The sequence below is a fragment of the Mytilus trossulus genome, chromosome 8 (assembly GCF_036588685.1).
Source record: "Mytilus trossulus isolate FHL-02 chromosome 8, PNRI_Mtr1.1.1.hap1, whole genome shotgun sequence".
NCBI classification, from domain to species: Eukaryota; Metazoa; Mollusca; class Bivalvia; order Mytilida; family Mytilidae; genus Mytilus; species Mytilus trossulus.
Genome location: NC_086380.1, coordinates 21,458,133 through 21,482,214, shown reverse-complemented (window position 1 = coordinate 21,482,214; position 24,082 = coordinate 21,458,133). Strand labels below are relative to the sequence as shown.

General features: G+C 32.8%; 2 protein-coding genes across 2 annotated transcripts; both read left to right on the top strand.

Moving 5' to 3' along the window:
- The first annotated feature begins 244 nt into the window (after positions 1 to 244).
- On the top strand, positions 245 to 1,240 carry LOC134681733 (BTB/POZ domain-containing protein KCTD7-like). The gene has a single exon (XM_063541368.1). The coding sequence runs from the start codon at positions 366 to 368 to the stop codon at positions 1,008 to 1,010; it is 645 nt and encodes a 214-aa protein (XP_063397438.1). The 5' UTR covers positions 245 to 365; the 3' UTR covers positions 1,011 to 1,240.
- A 1,307-nt stretch (positions 1,241 to 2,547) lies between these two features.
- On the top strand, positions 2,548 to 22,530 carry LOC134727451 (uncharacterized). The gene is made up of 9 exons (XM_063591833.1): positions 2,548 to 3,196; positions 9,196 to 13,845; positions 14,487 to 14,678; positions 15,657 to 15,851; positions 16,530 to 16,688; positions 17,382 to 17,761; positions 21,224 to 21,314; positions 21,648 to 21,727; positions 22,443 to 22,530. Exons 1-9 carry the CDS (start codon positions 3,088 to 3,090, stop codon positions 22,497 to 22,499), a joined length of 5,913 nt encoding a protein of 1,970 aa, XP_063447903.1. The 5' UTR covers positions 2,548 to 3,087; the 3' UTR covers positions 22,500 to 22,530.
- The last annotated feature ends 1,552 nt before the right edge of the window (positions 22,531 to 24,082 follow it).

Below are 24,082 nucleotides of genomic sequence, written 5' to 3'. Positions count from 1 at the left end.
TGTTTTTGATTCGCATGACAATTGATGCATTCAATTAGACTCTTACCCGGTGGACATTTTTTTATATATTTTATGCGAATCCATCAGTTTCTCACTTTGTTTGTATATTCAAAATGGAATAATGAGTTTCGATATCGGTAAACTATTTTTGCCATGTATTATTATTCTATATAATGTGTCCCAGTTAATATACTACAGTTGACATGTAATTCACATGCTGTATAATTGCACTAGACAACTTTTTTACATTAAATAAAGTTGTTAATCTGTCTTTCTTATTACAGTTTCCGCATATTATAAACTTAAATGTTGGAGGATTTATATTCACAACGAGACTGGCTACTATACGGAAATACCCAGACACTATGCTCGGAGCCATGTTCAGTGGACGATATCCTATTCAGAAGGATAAAGATGGCAATTACTTCATAGACCGCGATGGAACACATTTTCGTCATCTTCTAAATTTCCTTCGGGATGAACGCTGTTTACCACCCACTGACGTTGCACCGGAAGTGATGAAAGAAGCCATGTTTTTCGGGATCGGTCAGCTAGAAAAACGAATGAAACTTTACAAAAGTTTGTTTCCCGACTTTGTTATGTGGGAATCAGTGAGAAGAAATATAGAAGATTATTATAAAATAAAGGAACATATGATAGCCATAGCATGTCAAGTACATCTGGAAAAGGGGAAAATTCCGCCTGGATTAGTTCTTATGGAAATAGTTATCGAAGAAGACGTGACGTTTCAAGACTATGAACGCCAGTACAAGAGAACGGAACAGCGGAACCAATTAATTCATAAGCACTTTGTAACAGTGCGAGCAAAAACATACGATCACGCCTTAAATGTGCGCAGCTGTTTCCATCATGACTTATCTAAAGATGGATATAAGTTCGTTATAACTTCGCTCCATCCGTCCTATCTTGATCCAGACACTGAACAATACACACATCGTCCATTAATGATATTTAATGTATTGAACCTTTTATTTAAATTTGAATGGTAGTTTTTTTTGTCAAATAGTTTTATATTGTTATCAATGTTTTACTGTGTGTTGTCTGTGATCTTAATGTGTACATAACGTAACATCAATCACACAGTTTTGTCATTTGTTACTTCTCTGTGTTTTTTGTCGAAAGTTGAATAGTTGTGGATAAATCAACATGTTACATAATTATGCTAATATATATGTGTAAACTAACAAAAAATTGTATGTTTTGATACATTATCAACTACATACAGAAAACAGCGTACTCTCTGAACATGGATTTATAAAATAAACATAAATACAAAAGATTTTTTAACCTTATTACAGAATAAGATTTCAGTATTAAAATATTTGAGAATCTCTAAAAAAAAATAAGTTCTTAATTTTTGTTCCTCTTATAATCAAATGGCTACATTACTGATCACATATTACATACATTGTTTTGTGAAAATCGTTGTATTCATCTTATTCCACTTCCCATGTCCTATTCCAATTAAACGTTCAGAAATCATTTTGTTCCTAATGTCAATATTAACATTTTCTGGTTTTGTTTTGTTTTGAGTTGGATGTCTTGAAGTTGCATACCAAGGGGACCACTTCTCTTTTATTCATATATTATGAACATATTTCATGGAACTGCTTATCTGTTACCTTTTGTTAGCTGTTATTCATGTGTTTCTCTGTCCTATATTGTCTTCCATTTATTTGTATTGTAATCTTGTCATGTAATGTTGTCATTTAAATGTTATATTTAACATTGCCATTAAAGCAGGAGGTCTTGCATGCCACAAAACCAGGTTCAGCCCATCATTTTTTTCTTTGTGTGTTACATTTTAATGTTGTGTTTCTGTTGTGTCGCAGTTTTCCTTTTATATTTGATGCGTTTTCTCCTCAGTTTTAGTTTTTAACACGGATTTGTTTTTTTTCTCAATCGATTCATGAATTTCGAACATCAGTATACTACTGTTGCCTTTATTTATCCCTTTTAGAAGTTTGAATGACTCAGGATCCCTTAAAGGTCAAATTAGCTTTCGGTTTCAATATTTTTGAAAACTCTTTTTCGTGTTTTGATTTGGTTGTGTGTTCTTTGTCAAGTGACAATTAATTTGTATCTTGGTGCTTTATTAAGTTTTATAATAAATAGAGACAAATTGAATGTTCAACTATATTATTGCTTATTGTACACAATTTTATGGCGAGATGTTTTAATATTCATTCCAACTTCAAAATATTTAATAAATGTTATAAGATACTTTAAATAATAGTTTATAAAATAGCTCATATACTGTTCTTTATATTATGATATCTTATATAATAGTTTATAAACTATCTAATATTTTGTTCTTTATATTTTGATATCTTATCTAATAGTTTATAAAAAATCTTATATTCTGTTCTTCATATTAAGATATCTTATATAATAGTTTTTAAAATATCTCATATACTGTTCTTCATATTAAGGTATATTTAAATGTTAGAAAATATCTTATATTTCATATAAGGTATCTAGAAGTTAAAATTAATAATAAAACAGGTAGTCATACAACTACTTAAATTTACATCTGACTTTAATATGGTAATATGACATGAACGGAAGTCGACTAATGCAGCTGATAGATAGCAGCCTTGAATAAAAGAAATAAAACAAAAACTAAACAGTAAAAAAAAATATCATTCTTAACAAATTAACAAAAGAATCTGCATAAAATTATTTCGAATATGTTAAAATTAAAAAGTGTTATTAGTAATAGAAAAAGTTCGTCATTAATATCTACTTTTAATAATAATCTCATTTATAACAAAAATCTGGACACACGAACCAAGGGACATTAAAATTTCATGTATTTTACACAACAGTTAGTAATTAATTATTCAAAAAATTAAACAAATGATAAATCTCTTAAATGGGCGCGGGTGAACTATATGTCCCATAATTTATATTTTTTTAACTTGTACATGACAAGATAGTTACACTTAAACAAAACCATTGAAATTTTAACAATTTTTGAAGAAGTGCTTATTTGTGAATGATGTAAATTGAACGATTGGACATGGAGAACTGTTTTAAACATTTTATATTTTATTTCATGTTGTAATGTTAACTATAGTGAAAATGAAGTGGAACATGTGTACATATAATAATTGTGTGACTTTATTTATTTTCAACATATTACTTATTTCTATAACCGAAGCCGTAACACCAGGTGAGTTATATGTAAGATATTAACATACAACACACAACAAACAGTATGACAGTCACATATTATCACACGTATACTAGGCTTTTCTGAATTTTGAAATAAGATATAAAATTGAGAATGGAAATGGGAAACGTGCCAAAGAGAAAACAATCCGACCATAGAGCAGACAACAGCAGAAGGTCACCAACAGGTCTTCATTACAACGAGAAATTCTCGCACCCGGAGGCGTCCTTCAGCTGGCCCCTAAACAAATATATACTAGTTCAGTGATAGGGTTTTCTGAATTTTACATTTATTGTTTACTATGCTAGCCTACTGTAACGTCATTAAAACAGCGATATACAAACTTTCTGTTCGTGAGCTTGGGTTGGGAAAGCACTAGATGGCCAAGTGGTCTAAGTCTTTCATCGTCACCACTGAGGTTGCGAATTGTTCGATTTTTATTTGCAGGGATTGATAGTTGTCCTGTCGAAGGTTGCTAGTTTTAACGACTTCTCCTTCATCCGTAAATTAAAATTTGATAAAGAAGGTAAGCTTAACTCGCCATTAAGCAGCATTTTAATGTTTCAGTCAGTTTAGTAGAGGTCTGAAGATGACGTAGCAGTAGCTGCTAGTAGTTCTCTGTTAATTTGTGTATTATTGCCATTTTGTTTAAGTTTCTTTTTTTTTTTTTTTATCTATTCTGACATCGGACTCTGACTTCTTTTGAACTGAGTTTTACTGTGCGTACTGCTGTGTGTTGGTTTTTCTACATTGGCTAGTGGTCTAGAGGAAGGTTGATGTCTCAAAAAACATGTTTACCCCCGTCGCATTATTGCGCCTGTCCCATGTCAGGAACCTCTGGTTTTTATTAGCAATGTATGATTTTTTATTTTAGTTCGTTTATACATTTCGAGTTTTAGTATGACGTCAGTAATCACTGAACTAGTACACACTTTGTGTAGGGGCTGAAGCACGCCTCTGGGTTAGGATTTTTCTGACTGTAATGAGGATCCATTGGTGGCCTTCGGCTGTTTTCTGTTCTTTGGTCGGGTTGTTGCCTCTTTGACACATTCCCTATTTTCATTCACTTTTCAGTTCTCCTTTATTGAGATAATGCAACTAACGCTCAAAGGCCTTTGTCATTTTTTTCTCTACTATAAGTGCGTTAAACTGCTATATTTGTGTTCACCAGCTTATTCCCTTGGGCATGTATCATATTCATAATGACAGATTAACAACAACTCATTTTAATTATAGAAGAACCATATGTCACATTATAGATATCTTTCCACTCTAACGATTTATCTCGCTGCAGATGTCTGTTGTGTATAAATAAAGTCAAAAGTAGTATACCGATATTAAAAACTCGTATATCTATGGACAAAAGACAAAATATGTAATATAAACAGTGACGAGAACTGTAGCAGACCAAATTTAATGCACAATAATTGAAACATTTCTTTATCTTGACTGATTTTTCCGGGATAAGAAAAATGACAAACAAGTAGGAGAAGGTACCAAGTGCCATTCAACAGCAAATAGCTGGAGATACAACCATGGCCATATGGAAAATACAAAAAGACAAACAAAGGGTCCAAAACACAAAGGGTCCAAAACACAAACAAAGGGTCCAAGACACAAACAAAGGGTCCAAAACACTGCATATAAAACGTAAGATAGAGCAACAAAAACCCCTTCAAACCAATGTGCAACGTGCAAAAAAAAAAGCCTGATTTTGTCAGAACAAAAACGTGATGTGAAATAACGTCGAAAAAACAGTAAGAAATAGTCATATTTGTACACACTGTGAGATGAGAAATATGGAAATATGCGCCACATTATTTATGTATGTGCCTGTCCAAAGTCAGGAGCCTGTAATTCAGTGGTTGTCGTTTGTTTATGTGTTACATATTTGTTTTTTTCTTTTATTTTTTTAAATAAATAAGGCCGTTAGTTTTCTCGTTTGAATTGTTTTACATTGTCTTATCGGGGCCTTTTATAACTGACTATATGCGGCATGTATTTGCTCATTGTTGAAGGCCGTACGGTGACTTATAGGTGTTAATGTCTGTGTCATTTTGGTCTTTTGTGGATAGTTGTCTCATTGGCAATCATACCACATCTTCTTTTTTTTTTTTATATTTGTTTGGTTCATTTTTTAAATTGTTTAACTTATTTTATTAACAATTAAAATGTCTTCATTAATTTGTAAATTCAAATTTCCGAATCACATATTTCAGAATTAAAACACGAATATGAATACACAATTCATCATAAACCTGACTAATGGATTCATAAAACATCACGAAAAACTCATTTTTTACTTATTTTGCTTAACATAATCACTTCAATGTAAGATATACAGATTCCACAAATGCAAACAGTGCATTACGATATTTATCAACTCGAGACAGTTAAATTTTAATATTGAAAGCACGAGGCTTGCCGAGTTTTATTTAATAATTAAAGATTAAATGTTAAGAGTTCAATTATTTGTCGAGAACAGATTTTTCACTAGTGAGGAGAAATATTTTTCTCACACCGGTCAGGAAATGTGAAAATAGCACAACAATTAGAGAAATAGCGTGCCAAGTATATTTGTGTCACAACACAATCAAATAATATCGTTCCAAAACATTTCCACCAACTACGATAAGCTTCACAAATGGAGTTAATCTAAAAAGTAATTTGTTATTTGAATAAGTTTTATATTAAATTCAAAATGATGAAATGTTTCGTCAAAAATCATTGCAAATTAAAAAGTGAAACATTTTACGAAAACATTCCATACCTACAAAACCCAGTCCAATAATTTCCTAGACATTATTACAAAATTAAAAAATAACACAATATAATGCTGCGGACCAATGCTTGTAAGTTAAAACGTAATTTATATTGTAAAAGAGGCGGAATCATGGCAGGTCTCTCAGTTATTTTAATATATGTTGTTAAATCAGTTTCGAAAACAGTTAGGCTAATCGAAAAAGCTATGATATGCAGTGGCTGATCAAGAAATGTTCATAGGAGGGGGACTGAATGCCAAAAGAGTGGACCCACAAGACAGAAAAATGGACATTCTTATATTATTGGTTGTTTCTGTGTGTGTTACACTTTAATATTGTGTGTCTGTTGTGTCATGGTTCTCCTCTTTTATTTGATGTGTTCCCTTGGTTTTAGTTTGTGACCCGGATTGGTTTTTTTCTCAATTAATTTATGAATTTCGAACATCGGTATACTACTGCTGCCTTTATTTAGTCTTGCTACAGTGATCCTCTAAATCATTAACACACTTTTTACCGGAAAAAGGGGAGGGGGCCTCATGACCTCTTTAATCCGCCTGTAACATGTATTTGAATCACTTTGTCAAAATTGAAATACAGAGATTGTATGATTCAAGGGTAAAATGTTGAAAAAATACACAAGCGAAGGATAAAATGAATATTAACGAATACATGGAATAGGTACTCGCGTCGTTGATTTTTAAAGGAAAGACTAATATTTTAAAGTGTGCACCATCTATTTGCGGTTATTTCGAAAAGTCAGAAAAACATTACAGTATTAGTTATAATTTAAAAGAGGGTTGCATCTGTCAAGAAGGTTCATCTGGTACAATATCTTATCAAAGATTTAAAGATTTAATAAGCGACTCAGTTGAAGGTTAAGGTACAACTACGTCACATACCAATTATTTATGTGTAGTAGCTTGACAAACGCCCAACTTTCCTCAGTCGTGATTCATCTTAGTTCAAATTTTCATGAGTAGCACGTCTGTATAATAGAAACTTTATAGTACCGTAGATGATCCATGCGTTTTGATAATTTTCGTTACGATACAATTTATTTGTTTGTGTGCAATGTTTAATGGATTTGTTGCCGGAACATCTTTATTGTTCGTTGTGTTGTCTTTCCTCTTTTGATATTGATTTCCTTTGGTATCTTCTTATATTTCTTTTCTATGTTTTGGTAAATGATTTGGATTTGTTGAAAAGGTAGTATACCACCATTTATAAACACAAATATCGGGTAAAATCACTACAGAATGTAAAAAAATAACAGTCTCTCTTATAATTATTTTTCGGGTCGTGACACAGAATTTCAAAACATTGCGTTAGAAGACATGTACCACATACACCGAGTAATTAGCACATATTTATTTACTTTGCTGATTACTAATTAGTTAATGTAACACACCTGAGCACTAGATGTGTCTTCTCTGACATGTCTTCTGGATTATTTGACACTAATTACCACAGGAATGTTGAACTTGCATTTATCTTTTAAAAAAATCCAACTATCATCACAGGAAACTTTTTCAATGAGTTGTTTCTTATTTTTTTCCTCCGGTTACGAATCGGACTCTGTATTGAGAGTTCTTGACTTCAGCGCATTTCAAACAGGAATGATACCAAAAAGTATTTTAAACTACGGACATTAGTTCTGCTGTCTAGATTGGACATCAGTCTTGCTGTCTAGTTCAGATGTGGCTGGGTCCAGGGCTTGATAATATTCTTTTTTTAAACTTTATTTAAAGCTTCGGCCTCCACTACATATTCTAGTGTTGTGTCTATTCTCTTGTCGTTCTTAAGTGTCGTTTGTCTTAATGTGTGGCTACTCCTGGTTGTACTGTCTCCAAATGTGTAGATTTTTAATGTATGAATGGAAATCCACGAATGTTGGATCTGTTTTCAACCTCTGTTTTGTAGTGGTTCCTCTAAAACTACAGATTGAATTGTATTAGTAGCAGTGGTAGACTTTTGAAGTTTATTTTTCCTGTTGTGCTGTTACACCATTGCCCCAAGTAAGGAGAGGGTTGGGCTACCGCCAACATGCTTAATCCAGCCCAATTCTGTTTTTTTATGTCCCAAGTCAGGCGAGATAGTTCAGTTTTGTATGGTGATGCTGTATATCATATTTGATTTTCGCCTATTTTTTGTACACAAATAAGGCGAGTTATTTAGTTATTTAACATCTGTCAATATGGGGTATTTTATAGCTTGCTATGCGATATTAAATTTGGTAATTGTAAAAGGCCGTTGTGTGACAAGTAGATGCTTTGATCCAACTCATTCGATCTTTATTTGATAGTTTTCAATCATGTCGAACGATGTTTCGACTATCATCCATCATACTATAAAATAGTTCACACCTATTCACGATTTTTTGTGACTACATATACATGCAACTTATATCTCTACAAAAAAATGTGCATACAAATAAAAATATATCAAGGTTATTAAAGATGTCTTTTATAAGAATTGACGTTTGTTAAATGATCTTCGATTAAACTTCAAACTTACAATATATTTATCAAATTGCTACAATTATCAACAGATATACAAAAAATGCAAAATAGGGAAAGGATTAAGAACGGGATCTTAAAATATAGATACATAAACAGAAAACACCACTTTTGAGATGCAACAGATTAAATAGGATGAAAATATATTCCAGGTTTGTTTTAAAGGTTAACAATTTCCTAGTAGAATGATGTTGCATTCTTACACGTTCTTCCATTGTGTAATTTCTCATATAAAGGCGGTGGTCTGTCAGATATTAGCAGCAAAACAATGCCGAGGAATACTAATTAATGATATGACCTTTCTATAAAATAAGCCGAATAAGCAATTGGTACTGTAATTAAGATGTTCTTACTATATATGTGATATTCCATATATTGCGCCCAATTCGAATTAAGATGAGGTCCGTTAGTACGCAATAGCGAAGAAAAAGACATATTACAGATTGTTTATACCAAAATATATTGCCCTAGATAAATAAATCGGCTTATTTGCAATTGAATGCTAAAAAGTCATTAGCTAGTGTTATGTTTCAGGTTTAATCCACAATTGTATACATAAGAAAGTCAGGAATATGTCAATTGTTATACATTCATTTGATGTGTTTGAGCTTTCGATTTTGCCATATGATAATGGACTTTCCATTTTTGAATTTTCCTTGGAGTTCAGTTTTTTTGTGAATTATTGTATCTCATTTTATTTATAAACTTTATATAATTTCAGACACAGTAAATTCAACTACCTCAGAAAAAGCAAATCCATTTTCATTAGAAGAATCATCGTTAGACACATTTTCTGATGTAAATATTTCATCATTATTAGTCAATAATAAAACATTTTTAAATGAATCAAATTCTATCAACGAACTAGAATCCAATTTAACATTGAGTAGAAACTTGACTGTGATTGGAAGTGAAATTTCAAATTCAAGTATAAATGACAATGAAACTAACACAGATGATGTTATCGTAGAGACGAAACAGCTAACAGCTGAATATATGACATCACGAAGTACGCTAAAAACTGAAGATATGACGTCACGAGGTACGCTAACAACTGAAGATATACCGTCACGAAGTGAACTAACACACGAAACATCGACTTTATGTAAAGACTGTCCGAATGAACCACCTGAACCAGTGCAACAACCTCCACCTTATCCGTCCGACGAAATGTTATCAAATCAGAATCAGGATATGAAAATTATCAAAGAGACACCTGAATTCACTCTGAATAAAGATTTTCAACCACGGGCAGGAAGAATTCCACAATCATGGATAGATAGTAAACCTGATATCGTTGAAGCTACACCAAGACCTAAACAGAGTTTCACTACAATGAAACAAATAATACAGCCAATTTTTGACCCAGAATTGCCTCCTCCACCTCCGAGGAGTTTTGCTTTTGGAAAGAAGGAAATTGTGTCTATTCCTGAGAGTAAATCTTTAGGTTCAGATTTGACAGCTCCAATTACAACAGAAGATTTTACACAAGTTAAAAGTCAGCAGTCGGCTGATTTGCAATTACCGGTACAGCCAGAAGTAGAGTTACCTGGAAATTCTAAGCCATTCAAAATTGCTGAAACTACATCCGACCTTGAATCTCAACCATCTCAACCTCTTTTAGAAACAGTTTCAATGGACCGAAAACTGACGTCTCTTGATATCAAACAACCTTTAAATCAGTTAGACGAAGAACCGCCTCCTCCACCACCCCATTTTAGTAGACCACCAACGATGATATTTAAACAAGATAAAAGCCGATCCCAACCGGTTCAGAGTCTACCGGATGTGATAACCACATCACCACCGGAAGTGTTACAACCAAGAGGTCGACAATTAAATGCTGCAGCTTCAGAGCAGCCATTTGCTACGGACCAACAAATATCGGAAATTGATAAACAAATAATCGAAGCAAAGTCTGACCAAATGTTTTCAGATACCATCGAAAAACAAACGGCACCATCACTCAATCCTGAAACATTACAAATAAAACAGAACACAGCATTAGAATCTGAGAAAACTGTCGAGGATAACCAAACGTCTTATACAACAGATCATTTTAAATCTGAGAATCAACAGTTAACAAATATAAGTGACGATGAATATATGCAAACGAATGCGACGACAGTTTCGGAGTTATTATTAGATGAAAAACAAAATATGACTGACCAGATTAACCCTCCAAATGAAAATATGCCAACAACTTCATTACTAGATCATATGCCGTCCCTTAATAAAGATACCGAATCAGAGTTTTCAACAAATATTACTGCAGAGTTTGAAGCAAGAAGCAATACAGATTTTGAAGCAAATGATAATACAGAGTTTAAATCAAGAAACACTTCGGATTTTATTGCAAGTAGCCCTGCAGAGTTTAAACCAAATGAAACGACAGAGTTTACATCAGGTAGCATTGTTGATAAAACAGAACCAATTTCAGAAATAGATAAAATATCAGAAACAATTAAAAATACAATGAACGAAGAAATAGAATTACCACAAACCAATCAATTCAAAACTGAACAGCAACTAAACAGCAGTATGGATTACAGAAAACAACTATCTTTAGATACATTGCAGCCTTTTCTGCATATATCAGAAAATCTAACCTTGATGGAAACGCTAGAACAAAATATTACCGAGAGTGAAACGACAGCTGAAATTAAACCATTGAATATATCTTCGTTATCGGAAAAAGTGTCCATTGAAGGTCAACTTAATGTTTCGGTTGATCAGAAACTAATGCCACAAGTCTTAGAACATATGATTCCAGAAAATCAGATATCAGCAGATATTAAAAGTGCGCCCGACAGGAGGAAAATTATTGGTACTTCAAGTTTGGATCAGGATATAATCGAAAACGGTTCACTACCTATAGAATCAGAAACACTAGATCAAACATCGTTACAGATCCAAAATGCTTCTGACGCTGTTGAACTGAAAATTGAGAAACATATAGAAGAATCTGTTACTGGACTTCATCAATTGTCAGATTTAAACCTGACACAGTTTTTAAAAGACAATGAAAAAGTAAAAACTACAACTGAGAATGAGAATGAAATGCCAACTGAAATTCAAACTATCACTGATACGAACAGAATGACTTCCATGTTGGATCAGTTACATTCTGCGGGCCAGCTAAATGAATCACTTATTTTGGGTAATGCAACTGATCAGCAACTGAAACCTTCTTTATTATCAGTAGAAGATAACGAGCTGTTGGAGATTTTGAAAACGATTGAGGATTTTGGTGCAGGTTCACAATCAGAAAGCCAACCTTCACCAAAAACTACACAAAACGATGCAAATCGAACTCAATCAGTTTTTGACCAATTACCATCTGATGTTGAACAATCACTGGGTACCAGTACAACTGAAGTTGAGATAACAACATTAACACCAGATCCAGTACTATTTGTGGGTACCAGTACAACTGAAGTTGAGATTACAACATTAACACCGGATCCAGTACTATCTGTGGGTACCAGTACAACTGAAGTTCAGATTACAACATTAACACCGGATCCAGTACTATCTGTGGGTACCAGTAGAACTGAAGTTGAGATTACAACATTAACACCGGATCCAGTACTATCTGTGGGTACCAGTACAACTGAAGTTGAGATTACAACATTAACACCGGATCCAGTACTATCTGTGGGTACCAGTACAACTGAAGTTGAGATTATAACACTAACACCGGATCCAGCTCTCAATATAGGTAAAAAGGCAATAGGTATCGAACATACATTGACAGGAACCACGCCCCTCAATACAACTCCCTCATTAGAGGTTACAACGAGTACACAGCAGCAATCTCGGCCAGTGCAAATACTATCTGAACAACAAGAATCGTTTGTAACTGATAGACAACAACAAAGACCTGCAGACATTTCTAATTTGAATGAAAATCAAATCATTTCTCGTTTAGATGAAAATGAAAGGCAAAAACCCCAGACTTTCCCAAACAACACTCAACAACGTCAGGATCAGAAAAATGAAGAAGACATGAATATGGAGACTGATATACCGCCACCACCACCGAGACGTAGAACAGAATTAGTAGAGAGAGAAAGAGACAATTTACCACCATCATTAAATGTATTAGAAGAGAACAGAAGGAAAGGTTTCCGACAATTTTCAGAAGAACCTTTACAGAGCCCCGAATTATCCCCTGAACTACCGCCACCACCACCAGGTTTCAAACAGAAAACAAAACACATTTCGAAGGACAAACCTTTGACTATGCCTAAGGAAACGGGCTTGTTGAAATCAAAACAGGATGAAACGGATATTGCAAGTCAAGCCAAATATTCAGCATTATTTAATCGAAACTCGCCATATTACCAGTCAATGTGGAAAATTAACTCAAATCAGCCGTCAACAAAAATAAAACCGCAGACAACACTAAATTCAATTGACCAGAGACAATTGAGTAATAGTGCGGTCAGAAAAATGATAAATACGATTGAACAGGTTAGAACACGGCCTAAGTCGGTTGATTCTTTAACTTTTTTTACACCAGGTGTACAGAAAACTCAAACCCATCAGAATACTAATCGGAATAATAATATGAAAACACAAAGTGCTGGAGTCGGCATACCACATGCAGGTTATATACCAGGAGTTCCTTTTATTCAGAACCACTTTTTACGTCGTAAACGGACGAATAAGCGAAATCTCCCCATGGACATTGCGTTTAAAACTGCAGTTCCAAAACAAGAACAATCTGAAAAAATACACGAAAGAATGGCAGGAAGAAAGATGTATGTAGAAGAAAAAGTGTATTCTTATATTCCAATGAATAAAAGATATTCGCTTAACGATCTGCGCATGAGCAAACTCAATAGACTGAATGCTCTTAATAAATATTCAGATGTGAACTATCCAAGTCATTTAAAGCAGAACATTGACATTCATTTTCAGAAAAATAGTTATAGTTCACAACAAACTGTACCTCTAACTAAACATCACATAAAAGATTTTATATTACATGGGAAAGTTCACAACTCAGATATTAAGGTGCAAGCAAATATTCAGAAGAATAAGAAAATATGGAATAAAAATGATGATCCACCGCCGATCATTTTACGAACGGCAGATTCAACTGTGTTTAAGGTCACGTATACACCACCGCCACCACCGCCACGAAAACTAACAACAGTGGCTCCACCGGAAACGTTGAGTAAAGCACTTCCAGAAAAGAAGTTTATTTCTCCAAAACAATTAAAATCGAAGGAAACAACCACCAACAATTTGACAAAAGCCTCAGCATCTACGGAGTCTGATACAAAATCCAAAGTCTCTGTTATTGGAAATTCTTCACCAGAAATAAACCCATCTTACACAAGAGAACTCTCAAATGCTTCTGGTAAGTTATGTTTATAATAAACACGTAACTAACGTAACAGTATGATTTTCACTGTTCCGAAATTAAGTAAAGCTACATGTATTAATTTTGACTTTTGCGAAAAGCAACGCTATCAAAAACAAAAAAAATATTACGTATTAACACATTAATTTTGTTTAATTTTTTTATATATCAAAACATCCATCATGGCGATGTTGCAAACTACGATTGATATGTTTTATAATAGTTTAGATTAAGAGACTGAAACTCAATGTCAGTAATATGATTTTGCAATGTGAGTTTCGTCCTCTGTGCCTGATTGAATATACAAAAAAAATTTAAAAAAATGTTAATATATTTATCTAAAATTACCAAATAAATGCAATTGTCATATTTGTGAACTATGATTTTGTTTATATAGATTAGACCGTTGGTTTTCCCGTTTGAATGGTTTTACACTAGTAATTTTGGGGCCCTTTATAGCTTGTTGTTCGGTGTGAGCCAAGGCTCCGTTTTGAAGGCCGTATTTAACCTATAATGGTTTACTTTTCAAATTGTTTCTTGGATGGAGAGTTGTATCATTGGCACTCACACCACATCTTCCTATATCTATATATGAGACGGTTTGTTCCATTGTACATTGTATTTATTTTCCTCTTCAGAAACTTGTGACAACTGTACGTACGTAAGTGATTTCTGTTATTTGAGAGAACCATCCAACTGCAACCGATTTATTGTGTGTTATAAACAAGGACACAAACTAAGAGCCACAGAAAAAGAGTGTTCATTTGGTCTGTTCTGGAGTCAGAGTAAGCTAGCATGCACACAACCATCCAGAGCAGAGTGTGAAATAGGTACATTATTTTTTTTTACTTATAAGATTTTCAATTATTAAAAAATTCTATGGAGACTGATTTGAATTAGTGAAAAGTAAAATCACAAAAATACTGAACTTAGAGGAAAATCAATTCGGAAAGTCAATAATCACATGGCAAAATCAAATAACAAAACGCATAAAAAACGAATGGACAAGAACTGTCATATTCCTGACTTGGTACAGGCATTTTCAAATGTAGACAATGGGGTATTAAACCTGGTTCTATAGCGATAACCCTCTCACTTTAATGACAGTCCTTCAAATTCCGTTATATTTACATTGAATTACAGCTGCAGCTTGCAAAAGTAACCATAAAATCATACAAAGGGACTAAATTCATAGTAAAATTTTATAAGAAAATACAACTTCTCAGACTTTAGCACTAAAAAAACTCAACATATAAATCAGGTTTATAAGTGTGTACGATGAACGCACATTTGGTCAACAAAAGACCCATCAGTGATGCTCGATTGAAAATTTTAAAATAAGTTGGATAATGAAAGAAAAACCGTTATTTTAAGAGAGTCCAGTGCTTTTCTGGTCTGTTCTTGTTTATACGTTGTTTTATTCTTTCGGTTGCGATCGGAAACAAGAGAGGGTTGAGATCTGAAAAAAAAATGATCCAACCCGGAAATATACTCATGTGTATGTCCCATATTTAGAACCGTATCAGGTTTATTCTGGAAAATATGATCTTGGTGGCAGATATTTGGTGTTTTTTTAATTGATGCACCATCCTTTTCAAATCTTGATAAACAAACAAGATTCTAGTGTTGAAGTCTGAATAATACCCATTTTTTTCCCCCAAGACAGCCATTTATTTATGTTAATTGTATTTAGTATGTTCATGTATCAACAGTTTTTTTTTTATTTCTTTCGTATTTTGCCGACTTTTTCAAATTGTCTCATGTACTTATTCAGATACACTGTATTTAAATACTCTTTTGATTTATAGATCCCTGTAGGACGCAAGGTGTCAGATCTCATCCTTATATCGGTAAATGTCGTGCTTACTGGACATGTCGGAGACGTCGTTCAGATGCACGATGTTGTCCGAATGGATATGCATATGGCGGTGGGAGAAACACGTGTGTTCCGAATAAAGACTGTAAAACAGATTGCATTACAAAAATCCCCGAAGTTCTTAATGGTATGTTTCATAATTAATTTTTGAATTTGGGAAAGGTTATATTTATCGGATATTCACATTGACGAAAATGTAATTACAGTAAACATTATATGTTTTTTTCGTATCTATAAATAATATGTGTCAGAAGGTGACAAATTTCACAGCTAGCAACACACGTTTTGAATTTTTAAAGCATAATCACAACTATAAGTTAAAAAATCCAACAGTAGCGACAAAGTTATATACGTTATCCTAAAAAAGTGATTAAGTATATCAAATAAAGGCATAATCAAGAATGTGAAGGATCCCTGTTATCAGAAACTTGAACAAGACACATGGATATAAAAAATGTATAGAAAACGCATGACGTAACATGATTGACGTAAAGAGAATACCAGATTTCGTTACAGTCAATTTTGCTTTAATTCCAGTTGATTATCAAAATTGCAGAACCAAACAAGTTATGTTACAAAAGGATCTTTTAAAACATACAAGAGCAGACACACAGCTCACATTCTGTTGTAAATGGAAAAGTTGCATTTCAATAGTTTGCTCCAAATTTTGTTTAATTTTTGTCACGCTGATTAGTTAACTAACAAATTTATCTTCTGTCTTAGTCCGAATCTGCCTAGTTTTATGAATAACGGGTTTTTAACGACGTGTGTTAACCAATAAAACTAAACTATTGTACAATTTTAGTGTGCCCGCTGAAAAAAGTTTATGACTCTCCGTTTGAGTATACAGATGGTGGGATGGTTCGTTCCTGTGCCCCTGGTACACGATTTGAAGAATCTATGTGTGCATGTATTCGGAGCAATATTGGTAATAAACCAGTCGAAAAGAAGCAAACGCATTTAGGTAATTATATATTTAAAAAAAATCCTATTCTGATGGTTCTGTTTTTTTTGAATATATAGCGTTTTCATCTGAAGACTTCGAGTCTTATGTCAAATATTATGGATCTTTTAAACATATGACATTATAATTTCAGAGCGCATGACACGCTTCCTGGAGGAAATGACATCTGGGATGTCTGGGACAATCATACTAAGACTTAAATACTTTATGGTTATCTAGCTTTTCCACGGTTTCGGTTCTTATAAATTCCTGGTTTCACATATTCGGCTTTGGACATTCATGAAGAAAGTGAATCCAGAAATGTGATTCGGATGCATGAAATTCATAATATGTTGAATTTGTTTTTTAACGATAGTGAAATTTAACCCTTATACGAAAGACACTAATTACCAATGAAGTAATCTTCATTTACATTACCATTTCTTTTACATTTAAACATATATATAATATAATTGCATATAATTAAATAGTACTTACAATTCCAAACCTTATTTAAGATTATGAGTACATTCGTTCTATCTGATATTCTGTGCATTCCGAATGCGAAAAACTTGATTATCATTTACATGCTTATAATTTGAATCAATTACATTTTTATTTTAATTAGAAGCACATTAATACGTCTTTTAGTGTTATCTTTATCACGTGCCTTCATCATAAAAGTAAAAAAAGTAAAATCATTCTTTATTGTAGATAAACCTTTTCAATGTCAGCCGGCCATTAGTCTAGATTTTAGCGGATCCTCAAATGATGCTTTCGAGGACAAATCCGGACACAGCCAATCTATTGGTGTATCTAATGTCCTCCAGACAATTAAAAAGCAAGCAATGTTTAATGGACGTGGAAGCCTCAAACTGTGGCGTTTTTCGAATGTAGAACTTGGTCCTGAATTTGCCTTGCGTTTGAAGTTTTACGCACATGGAAGATCGCATCGTTCTGAAACATTGTTATCAAATTGTATTGGGAAGAGGAAGGCTGCATTTGACATCAGACTCGAAACTGATGTTTTAGAGATAGTGTTTACTGTGAAGACATCTGAAAGTCCTGAATCATTTATTAGAATTTTTTACAAGGTACCATAAATATATATATATTTTTTCATATCCCATAATTTTAGAACTTACACATACATTCGTAATGAAATTCTTCGCAAATTTGGACAAGGTACGATAAGCTATTGCAACTGGCCCCCTATTTTAGTTGTGAAATTATAATGCATAATATCCAAGAAACTTGACTTTTTCTAAAGAGAATAGTGTCTCATCTAACAAAAAATCAATATAACTTTTCTTATTCCGTGTGAAAAAAATAATGAATACCTCTCTCTTTCTCATGAAAAACGTAAATTTTATGAAAATTCGAAGTTTTCCCGTCCGTTTAAGCAATTTTTAACTATGAGCGGATGCGAGTACCACGAAGATATTTCAATGTGTGGTTTGTTGTAAGGAAATAATTCACTGTTTTAAATATATTCGTGGTACTCGCGTCCGCTCATGTTCAAAATTCAATAATTCTACACTGAAAATTCCTTGTTTTCACGGAAACGTCAATAATTTGTGAACCAACGACCGGAACGAACTTGCATTTCCGAATCTGCTCGAACGTCTTATCCTAGCTCAGGTGATCTTGATTGGGTTACAAAACTTCAAGCCGGGAAGATAAAATGCTTTTTCGTTCTTAATCATAATTGAGGGTATGGATGGGGGGGGGGTCTGTTATTCTGTAAACATTTAATTTTCACCCCATTTTTCTCTAATCTTTAAAAATTTAACCGCTTTTTTCTCTAATCTTCCAAAAATTAACCCTTTTATTCTCTAATCTTCTATTTTTTGGCTCATTATTCTCTAATCTTCATTTTTTAAGGGCATTATTCTTTAATCATTTAACCCCATCCAAACCCTCATAATTACGGGGTTTATTAATCGGGCAAAGTAAAGGAACGTGTGATTTTGCATCATTTGTTAAGTGACAGTGGCAGTGTTGTCAAAGAACAACCAGCAAACTGTACATTCAACAACACTAAATGAATAAAGCCCCTAACAAACTATAACCCTTTTTATCCGTGTACATAGTACGTAAATGGCAACTGGAAATTTAAATCGATTTCACGTGAAAACAAAATTAGAACCGAGATTACCTCCCCTGTCAATGGATTATACAGAAAATTATTTGAAATTTTTTTTAAAATAATTTTTAAAGAAACAAAACTCTTCATTCATTAAATTCACTATAGGAATGTTAAATATATAACATGTATTAAAATGAAATACTGCAAGGATTAGATATAATTTTGAAACTTTAATTAAGTGTATGCAAATATTATAAACCTTTAAAAAAATACAAAGTCAAATATGACACTATATAATAGTCTCAACAAAATTCGATTGTAAAAATCCGAAGATACATTACAGATGCATGCTTAATTTTTTAAAACGTGCGTCTTCTCTGTATATAAGCTGATCAGCTGTTACTTGCTAAAAGCTGACATTATAACATGATAAAAGTTTCAGTTAAAATATTATAATATTACTATCTTTTCTGTGACTATTTCATTTTATTTTATTTCTTTTCACTTTTTCTTTTTTAGAATCTTTTCTCTTATATAAAAAAAAAGGAGAAGCTAATTGTTAATCGATAAAAGGAGAACATAACTAATTTTTGTAATAGAAATAAATTCACGACTTTTTGACACATTCCCTATCCAGTCCATTCCAATTTTAGACAATATATATCAAACTTGTATTTTGTGTATCTTCTCAAGGGATGGAGATAAGACATTTCTTTACTCAAGTGAAGCACATCTTGTACCTATTAGATAATGAGGAACAAAACGATTCAGTGATTATTTGTTTTTGGAATGTACAAGTACCCAGCCACGTCCACTTATTTGCAAAATTTGTATTTTTATTGATCTTAGCCTTTTTTTAACTGATTTTTATAGTTTGTTACTGTTATTAAGTGGTTATTATTTGCTTATGTGTTACATATTTGTTTTTTGGTTATTTTTTTTCTTTCATATATTAGGCCGTTGGTTTTCTCGCTTGAATCATCCAACATTGTTAATTCCGAGCCTTTTATAACTGACAATGGGGTATGGGCTTTGCTCATGTTGAAGGCCGTACGGTTGTTAATTTCTGTGTCATTTTGGTCTTTTGAGTGGAGAGTTGTCCTATTGTCAACCATACCACACCTTCTTACTTAAAATACATGCATTGAACAAAATTACTAAAACCACTTAAACTCCTATCAGTTTTTCGAATTGCCGAAAGATAGATATGTTATTATTCTATTTTTTCATGATATATTCATCTTCTGTATTAGATTAAAAATAAAACTATAAAAGAACCCAAAGTCATCGCCCCCTGTCCTGACGATCCCAGTTGAAAAATATCAACATGTAGATCAATTTTGAGATGGTTGCTAAGCAAGATATTATATCATGGAAACGTTCCATGTGTAACCATGGAAACGCTGAATTTAGAATTATATTAGAATTGCACATCTGCACTAAAGGTACTCATAAATAACCTTTAGTTTCACGTTTCAAGCTGAAAAATTACACTCAGTAATTCTAAACATCTTTTTAAATGTTCTTGAACTGTTAACTTAAAACTAACTTTGCGTTGCTAAGGAAAACTCGGCTTGATTAGACAGATTATATAGATACAAAATCAAGTTGTTTTTTCATGCAAACATTGTTACTAAATATATCAATATAGGAGTCGACTTAATATGAGTTGTATGAAAACATTTGACTTTTGCATTTTTTTTTATGGTTAACATTGGATAAAAAAGTACTTTGATGTGGTGGCTAGGCAACATTGTAGTTGCTAAATTACTTTTAAGAACTTTTTAAAACGATATACCCAACAATAGTAAATATTTAAGTATTTGTTAACACTTTACCATTCATTTAAATAGATTCAAAAGTCTTTTCCTTGGGAAATTGCAATAAAGATGGATATTTTAGTTCGTTTTATAAAAACCGTTGCTAGGCAACCAAATGATCACATAAACACAAAAATATCAACATTTTTTTAAGTAACTATGCATAGACTAATGATGGATTAAATATGAAGTCATTTGGAGAGGGGGCCAAAAATGCCTCTTATCATACCTTGTCCGTTGCAACTTAATGAATTTCCTGTGTATATTCTGTTCATTTATGACCACCTGAGATCACCCCCGTTTTTTTTGTTTGTGTTGCTTAGTCGTTAGTTAAAAAAAAAGTTTTATACTTTGTCTATTTGTCTTGTCTGTTCTTTTGTTTTTTGCCATCGTGTTTTTTTATAATATTGTTGATTTGTGGGTTTGAATAGTCCTTGGGTATCATTCGCCCCTTCTTTGTGTCAGAATAATACGAATGGAGTAGGCAACTAAAAAAGAGAGGAAAAGATTGAATAGAAGAGAGTAGCATTTAAGCAGTGATAGAGTTAGACACTGTTTTCTTCTTCAAAAAACACTCTATTAAAACAAACGTGTATTGTCTAAACAAAATATAACATCATTTGTTAATAATTTTGTTTTAATTGCAGCCACACCAGTGGAACGAAGTTATTCTCCGATATGATGGTGCCAGTTTCTCAGCTGCTCTTGGCAAAGTCTCAAAAACGATTTATGTGGAAGGTAATTCGACATTTTCTTTCATTCTAGTCAGAGCATTTCTATACATCATTATTATTTTATCCAAAAAGATATGTGTACTTTAACTGCATCTGTCAAGTATTTAGAAAAACTTTAGAAAATATTTCTTAATTATAAAAGATTTGCTTGTGTATGTTTTATCCTGATAACCGTTAAACATGTTTATTTGCGGGAGTTTCTCGCTACATTGAAGACCCATTTGTGGCCTTCGGCTGTCTACTCTATGGTAGGGTTTTTATCGCTTTGACACATTCCCCATTTCTTTTTTTCAATTTTAGTATTAACCATTAACTAGTCGTCTCTGTCCCTTTACAGGTGTGATACCGACAAAACATGCTGCTATATCTATTGGTGGCTGTGATCAAGACGATGGATTTATTGGATACATGGATGATGTAAGTCAAACTGTTTACCAATTATTTATCTCATATACGTTTGTGGATCTACAATTACCAAACTTTTGTGTCCGCCCAACATCAACATACTGTATGCGTTTCGTACTTAACCACTATTTGACTGGCACGCAAACTGTTGGATTTGTGAAGCATTTGGAAGTTGAAATTATCCCTTCGTAAGTTTTACGGACGCCATAACGAGTTGGTTGACTGTTATTGAATACCTTTTATATTCGTCTTCTGTCGAAACTGCAATCCCGTTCCCTTTTCACGAATGTGACCTACTTAGTTTGACTTTTTACCTTTATGTGTGACATTGATACCTATTGTGTCTGTGTGTTTTGTTCACCAATCATTATCAATATAATAAACTTGATGCGAATGTCGTACGAGTGGGAGATTTGGCGCTATAAAACCAGGTTCAATCCACCATTTTCTACATTTCAAAATGCCTGCACCAAGCCAAGAATATGACAGTTGTTATCTATTCGTTTGATGCGTTTGAGCTTTTGATTTTGCCATTTGATTTGGGACTTTCCCTTTTGAATTTTCTTCGGAGTTTAGTATTTTTGTAATTTTACTTTTTGCTTTGTTGTCATGTTCAAAATAGTAGTACTCTATTTAAAACCCTTACAGTAAGCATGTTTGGTTCAACATATAATTTTATAAGTATTTGAGATATGGTCTTCACATAATTTCTGCATACTTTTTTCAGGTGATGATATACAATGGCTGCATACCAGAAGATGTACGAGGTCTTGTGTTTGAATAAAATATGAAAATCCTGACTGTGTGAAACTATTGAAAATTGTTCAATCAACATTGTCATATAAATGTTCATTGTTTATTATCATTTTTCACATTTTAATATATTCATTGATATATGTGTTATATTTACAATTACTGAGCTAATTCAAATCGAGAAAACAGTTGACTGATGTTTCGCATCAACGAGTTGCATAACAATAAAATATGTTGCTGATATTTTAAATCAGTTTATTTAATACTTTGGTATTTTAAGATGTTCATTGTGGACCCTTTGATGGTGGTTTCTTAAGATAGGGATATTTAGAGCCTGACAATTGTATAAAGATTTTGCTAGTGTTGAAAATTTGATAAACCTTTCAAGAATGTTTGTCGCTTTGACATATACCCCGTATTTCCAGTATTTATAAAAACAAAAACCTGATTTTTCCTAATTATCGGTCAACTGTCATCTCGATTGAAAGTTTTCTATACTGTAATTTTACAAAATTCCATTATGATCATAATATGTGTATATTATTACATGAATATATATGTTTTTTCATCAAATAGCATTAAGCTCACTTGCAAGTCACAACCTAGAGATAACTCATGTGTATGAGTGATGTATTTCTCAAATCCAACATAACCATTGATTATAAAGTTTCTGCCTTGTTTCTCTGTTCTATTTCTTTTTATATTTTCCAATATGCAAATTTTCTGTTGAAATCATACTAGTACTGTCAATCGTATAGAGCAAATGGAATAAGCATCTTCAAAATCGGAGAGATAGTTATTGTTCGCTGAAACTTTCAAGAACAGTCTTTGTGATAAGTTTTACTGTCGACGGGTAGTGGTCCTCATCTTGCCACTCCAGTTTCACTGATAAAAGCTGCGATATAGCCTATTATAGTGTAATAAATGACGTGAAACACAAAAAATAAATCAATATATTTTTGTATGCGTGTTTTGTGTCCTCGAGGTTAAAATGTTGAAACGTTTTGCATCTTACTTTTCATTAAAAACATTTGAAACGTGTAAACGCACCATAACTTGCATTATTTTTTCATCGTATCATTTTCACTTCTTTGTAATGTACGCGCATATGTCGTAAAATGTCAACGCTGAACAACCATACATGTACTAAGATTTTTTTGGCACAAATGAAATGGGCCATGTAAATTTTTGTAGTTGGTTTTGTGATCGGTTTTCGGTTGTGTACTAAGCATTTTATTGAAATAAAAATCCTTTTAAAGGTTTAAATATTCATAGTTATTTTTACGAAATTCAATTAAATCGTTTATCAGTTTGCGATCTGTCATTGCATATGTGAAGTTGGGTGGTCAGTCACACTGGTAATGTAATTTTAACAACTTGAGCATTGAGAAATTAGACAAAAAATATTGAATCGTTTTATTTGAAAGTTGAAAATTTGCCTTTGAGTAATTTAGATTTAAATTACAAGTTGAACTAAGCAACATCAACATCAGTAAACTTATACTTCTTGTGTTTCCCCCCTATATATTTGATTAAATAAATATAATTATTTTTTTGCTATTTTTGTATTGCTTTATTCCCACTGTTTACGTTACTGGTAGACAGGGTTCGACC

Excerpts from the sequence above, each read along its gene's own strand:
- LOC134727451 (XM_063591833.1), top strand. The coding sequence starts at position 3,088 with ATGTTAACTATAGTGAAAATGAAGTGGAACATGTGTACATATAATAAT. Across the intron at positions 14,679-15,656 it reads CAGAGCAGAGTGTGAAATAG|ATCCCTGTAGGACGCAAGGT; the intron begins GTACATTATTTT and ends TTTGATTTATAG. Across the intron at positions 16,689-17,381 it reads AAAGAAGCAAACGCATTTAG|ATAAACCTTTTCAATGTCAG; the intron begins GTAATTATATAT and ends TCTTTATTGTAG.
- LOC134681733 (XM_063541368.1), top strand. The coding sequence starts at position 366 with ATGCTCGGAGCCATGTTCAGTGGACGATATCCTATTCAGAAGGATAAA.